This window comes from Cucumis melo, chromosome 4 (genome assembly GCF_025177605.1).
Source record: "Cucumis melo cultivar AY chromosome 4, USDA_Cmelo_AY_1.0, whole genome shotgun sequence".
Taxonomy (NCBI): domain Eukaryota; kingdom Viridiplantae; phylum Streptophyta; class Magnoliopsida; order Cucurbitales; family Cucurbitaceae; genus Cucumis; species Cucumis melo.
Genome location: NC_066860.1, coordinates 20057192 through 20063094, shown reverse-complemented (window position 1 = coordinate 20063094; position 5903 = coordinate 20057192). Strand labels below are relative to the sequence as shown.

At 35.6% G+C, this 5903-nt stretch overlaps 1 protein-coding gene across 2 annotated transcripts; it reads left to right on the top strand.

Annotated features, from left to right (window-relative positions):
• The first annotated feature begins 2664 nt into the window (after positions 1–2664).
• LOC103499193 (ethylene-responsive transcription factor RAP2-12) lies at positions 2665–5203 on the top strand. Of its 2 annotated transcripts, XM_008462118.3 has the most exons (3): positions 2753–3426; positions 4001–4888; positions 4981–5203. In XM_008462118.3, exons 1-2 carry the CDS (start codon positions 3156–3158, stop codon positions 4840–4842), a joined length of 1113 nt encoding a protein of 370 aa, XP_008460340.1. In that variant the 5' UTR covers positions 2753–3155; the 3' UTR covers positions 4843–4888; positions 4981–5203. The 2 variants fall into 2 exon arrangements, with proteins under 2 accessions (XP_008460339.1, XP_008460340.1); XM_008462117.3 differs by having other exon boundaries at positions 2665–3426; positions 4001–5203.
• The last annotated feature ends 700 nt before the right edge of the window (positions 5204–5903 follow it).

The window sequence follows — 5903 nt, the reverse complement described above, 5'->3', positions numbered from 1 at the left end:
GGTTTTACAATGGTCTTCAATTATGTCTCAATTTACGGTAAAATTTGAGGAGATAAGTTGAGGTGGTTGTTGGTCAACTTGTTTGATAGAGACACGATAAATACTCCATTAAATAGCTAACACAAATATAATGTAGACTAGATTAAATCCCCATTTCTTTAAAGTTTTCCTAGTTGATGCTCTCCCAAGGAACAAATTCTTGTAAGTTCGTACGTTTAACAAAACACTTTATTTTGAAATTTAAAAACAAAAACACGCGATTCCGATCGAGATGGACCGAGAAATTGCATTTAAAGATTTTTTTAAAATTTGTGAAACATCTCGGTGTCAAGATCAGTCATGATCGACAACTATTGATGATATCATATGCAAGAGAAAAATCAAGAAAATTCTCTAATGGTCATACAAAAAGGAATTGAGTCTCACATAATTATCGATGTTATTCATACCCTCTCATCTGTGATCTACAATTATAGAAATGATAGTTTTCACCATTGGCATCAATGGTTGATTATGATTACAAAATATCGATAAATACGGAAAAAGAAAAAGATATAATCAATTTGACCTGACTTTTCACATTATCGTGGATTCATTATGGTTACATTGTGAGTAAAAGATGACGTACATTAAATCGATGAAAGAAAGGGAGTTGAAACGTAAGGAAAATATTAAGAAAAAATGAGAGAAAGAAGAAGATAGAGGTGGTTACTTTGGTGATGGGCATCACCCAAAATTTCATGAAAACTTTAAAGTGGTGAATTAAAGGTTAGTATAAAAGGCCAAAAAGGTGGCACCAATATGGGCTTTCCCTCACCCTAGGTATTTACAGCCATATATTGCCTTTCATTCATCCCACCTTTTCAGCATGCATTCTGGGACATCCACACCTGTCCTCTATCCCAATTTTTCATCCTTCTACAACATTTCTTCAATTATAAAGTTGCAAAATATATATAATCCAACAAACAACTGCTACTTTATTTTCTTAACTTTACATACATTCATTTCATTCCAATCATGCATGTTACTTCATAAATGTAAATAAATCACACATAATGAGATGAGCTCTTCTAACTCTCACTTTGGGAGTAAATATTTATTTTTGTAACCATCAACCCAATACTATTTAAGTAAAAATTTTGGAGAAAAAAATAATACAGTTTATCCATTATAATTATTCATCAATATAAACATAAACATAAGTATTGTCATTTTAGTTTGGTAATATCTTCTTTGTTCGGTGACTCATGAAACATAAATATGATATGAAATCAATAAACATTCAGGAAACAAAAACAAAATTAGAGTTAGTTTTTCATAGTTGAAAATTATAAATTTTGTCGAAGTTATTCTATAGCTAATTTGTGCTATTTTTATGTAATAAATTAAATGTTATCACTAATTAGATAAATGATCCTTAAGTGAAAAAATTATACATGCATTTGCCAAATTTTATAGAAGGTAAAGTTTTGAAGTTGAAATAAATAGAATTTAATAAAAATTAGTATTTTTATGTATATTTGCATACTAAACTATATTTTATCGTCATTTCATTTTGGCCAAAATTTGGCATCAACAGTTTGGCTCAATTTGTGGGGATGAGAGTGATCTACCAAAGAAAAATTGAGAATGCGTGAAAAAAAAAAGGCATGATGTCTTAGTTTCCATTATAATGCATGAGAATAAGATCTCTGTAGCTATGGTCAAAATCAAAGGAAACCATGAGTGAATGAGATCCCTCTAGCCAAGGCAAAAATAAGCCAATGAACTGAGAAATCGAAGTCGAATTCAAGACGACTTAGGCCAAGGCAAGGCCGAGGTTACCGATGTTGAAGTCAAGGTAATTATCGATTCTTAGGTCAAGGAGTCTAAGTTGAAGCAAAGATTCAAGGTGAAGGTTGAGGTCAATGTCGATAATATGACTACCAATGCCTAGACTTAAGAGACTAGGCTAAAGTCAAGATTCAAGACAAAGAAAGAGGTCGACGTTGGGTTAAGACCAAGTCTACAACCAATGTCAAGGTAGAGAAATAGGCAGAGGTTGAGGTTGATGACAAGATTGCCCGTGCCAACATAAATACTACAAGTGCAACATGACAAGATTGTATTCCCAAGAGAGGTTCTTAGATTTAGAACTTCTGGTAAATAGCTAGAAAAACCACAAACTCTAATTTAAGAGTGGGCTAATGTAATGGGTGGATTATAGAATCAAGGGTTAAATGGTCAAAGAAGAACGAGAGAAGAAATAGACATAGGAACAAACTGGACCTAATTGGCCTCGGTTGGAGGAGGTCAAGCCTCTCTTATGTTAGTCCGAGGGTCAAAGGCTTCAACATAGTCTAGCTCTTAAGCTATGGAACCCTAGCACACCTAGTAGAAATGTTGTTTCATCACCATCAATGACAACCTTTATGTTAAATGAATAAAGCACACTATAGCCTATTTGGACCTTAAAAAGATGATTGGGTGGGTCGAAAACCCAAACCAGCCTCCTTAACTTCAACCTCAACCAAGAATTAGGATAAGGTCGAGGCTGACTTTCATCATTTTACACTTGTCACATGAAAGTTAAATGCATTTTTCTTTGGCTAAAATTTGGTATCAGAACGATCCAAACACAAATCTAAGTAGACTCAATTCAAATCTATTTCATCTTAAACAATGAAATAATTTCTCCAATTTCAAGTGTTGTACTAAAAACCAAAATGGTTGAAAAGAAAAAGAAAGAGAAAACAAAAACAATAATGGATGTTGTCATCTCTGTTCCGCCGTGTTAAAGAGTAAAGAGAAAATTTGAAGCAGTGTCAAAGAAAAAAGTAATCTTCCAAGAAATTGGAAAACAACAAAAAGAGGAAAAGGAGAGTTGGAAGTTCCAAATTGGAGAACAACAAACGTAATAATTACAGGACTTCTTCTGTAATTCATGGTGTGTATTGAGGGCATGCCCGTATTTCCCTTCCCCTCCATTTTACTCAACTTCATCTTTTGTTTGTTCTTCTTCAATTTATCACTCACAAATCCCTAAAATCTTGTTCCAACTTTCACTCAACTTGCAATAACCCCTTTATAGTTCTATCTGAATCCAACCATCGTTTCCAGTTCTTTGTCACATTCCGTTTCCAGTTCTTTTGTGTTCAATTTGAGGAACAACCATGTGTGGAGGTGCTATCATTTCTGATTTTATTCCACCATCATGCTCTAATCGGGTCACCGCCGATCACCTTTGGCCGAATTTGAAGAAACCTAAATCAGGGAAACATTCGTCCCCTAGGTCCCTCAGGTCGCGGATCTTCGATGTTGATGATTTTGAGGCTGATTTCCGGGACTTCAAGGATGAGTCTGACGTTGAAGATGAAGATGATTTCTCGGATATTAAACCTTTCCTTTTCTCTACTCCTAATTCCGCCTGCTCATCCACTCGCGGTAATGGCATATTTACATTTCTTAAGCAATTTATTTTCTTTTGTGGTTATTCTTGTTTTTCAAGTTTGAGGATAACCCTGTTCAATGATGAGCAAATTTCATGTATATGTTGGTTGATTTTCTTGCTTGCTTATTCTTTTATGATTGTTCTTGTTTTTCTGCTCTGTATTAATTTTCTAAATGTTTGATCATTTCCTTCACGGGATCGGGAGTCTTGAGTGATCCGATTATAAAAAAGTGAGTTCTTCAATTTACGTTTCAACCCTCTTTTAATCACTTTCGAAGCATATACTGTATTTGCCTTTTGCAGCTTTAATCCTTATTTCGGAAAGTAAGAACTGTTTGTAGGTTTCTTCTTTCTGATTTTCCTTTTATTAATTTTTTGAAGTAGCTTTGTTCTTTTATTTTGGCTTTGTTTTTTCGGTTGTTAGATATATTCCCAGCTTGTATAACATGGTGGCGTTCTAATCATGCCTAGTTAACTACAAGTATTCTTTGTATCTATATCTGATCAAATTATTTAGGCTTCTTCTTGCCATTGATTTTATTACCATTTATGATTTAACCATTAAAGGATCAAGTGCTACAAAATCTTTGGAGTTCAATGAGCAAGCTGAGAAGTCTGCAAATACTAAGAGGAAGAACCAATATAGGGGAATAAGGCAGCGTCCTTGGGGTAAGTGGGCTGCTGAGATCCGAGACCCCAGGAAAGGGGCCCGTGTATGGCTTGGTACTTTCAATACTGCAGAAGAAGCTGCAAGAGCATATGATGCTGAGGCGCGGAGAATTCGAGGCAACAAAGCCAGGGTGAATTTCCCTGACGAACCTTTGCCTAATACTCAGAAGCGGAAAAACTCACAGAAAGCAAAACAACATATCAAGGAAAACGTGAAAGCAAACCAACATCCAAATCAAAACTACTCTGGAACCACTGGTTTTCTGGAAGTAAAGCCTCCAACTGATCAAGTTGGATACATGGACTCATTCCCTGCTAGTATGGATAGTTCTCCATCGGACGATATGGTCATGTATTTTAACTCAGACGAGGGAAGTAACTCTATTAGCTGTTCAGGTTTTGGAATGGGAGATCATGGCGTCAAGACTCCTGAAATCTCTTCTGTCTTCTCAGCTACTGACTCTGAGTTCACAGAGGACATGCATACAAGGAAGAAACAAAGGTGTAGTTCAGGGGACGCCATAACTGCTGAAGATGTAGGTGCTAGTGCTAAGACTCTTTCAGAAGAGCTTTCTGCCTTCGAGTCCCAGATGAAGCTTTTTCAGATGCCGTACCTGGACGGGAACTGGGATGATTCAATGGATGCCTTCCTTGGTGGGGGTGCGACTCAAGATGGTGGTAACTCATTGGACCTTTGGAGTTTTGATGACCTCCCTGCTATGGCTGGAGGAGTGTTTTAAGCAAAGTTTGCTTTTGCCGTCTGGTTCATGTAAATAAAGCTACAATGTTAGTCATTTTGTTCCTTAACCGCCTCTTCCCAGTTCACTTAAATTGTTTGAAATGCTGTTGATCTGATCTGTTGTTGCTGCTACGTGTAGGAAGTGGATGTCATCGATGATTGTCGTCAATTGTTCCCAATGCAATTTTTTATGCTGTAGCTAATGGCCTAGGATTTTCAAGTCGATTCAGGTAGCAATACCTGGAAAACCTTGAATCGGGGATACTCTTTTGTGTTAAGTCTGTATCAACTATATGTTCTGTATTGTTGTACCATAAAATTTGGTTGCCGTCTTTGCTATTGATGTTTTTTACATCAGGAAATGACTTTCTTTTATCTATATAAATTAGTGTAACGCAAATTTCTCAGAGAAGAATATGAACAAGTTTGACCATTTTTGTTAAACTAATATTTCAAAAGTGTCCGGTCCATTCGAAGTTTATTTGTTTAGGTCGGGTTAGTGTTTAGGTAAATTCTCCATAGCATATTAATAAAACAAGCTAAATATAGGCCATTTATGGTGTTCCTATAGGTGGCAGCCCACATGCTATGGATTTAGAGCTAAAATCATTGAACTGAAACTACTATGGTAATTTTTTAATCTCTAATCTCGTGGACTTTATCCCAAGACTGTATTATATTATTTTGAAATTTTAGTTTATTATAACCTTGCATGGGATCCAACCACATTCAATTATGTCATATATACTTAAAGTTGGGTTTAGCTTTTAGCTTTGTGGATATCCATCAAAGGCAGGAATGGTTGATAATCTTAATTTAAGTGTGATTGTTGTAGATAAAGTTGAGTATGTCATTCAGCTTTTAAACAAGTACCAAGTTTTAGAGTGGAGTTGGTTGACATAGTCATTTGTTTCAATGTGAATGATTTTGATATTTTCACGTTGTAACTCAAAGGAACCAAAGTGACAACAACTGTGTCTAAATCAGAACCAAAGGTCCCATTTATCAGACTTGGATTCTCTCAAGCTCTTTTCTTGATATGGAAAAAAAAGGAAATCTTAT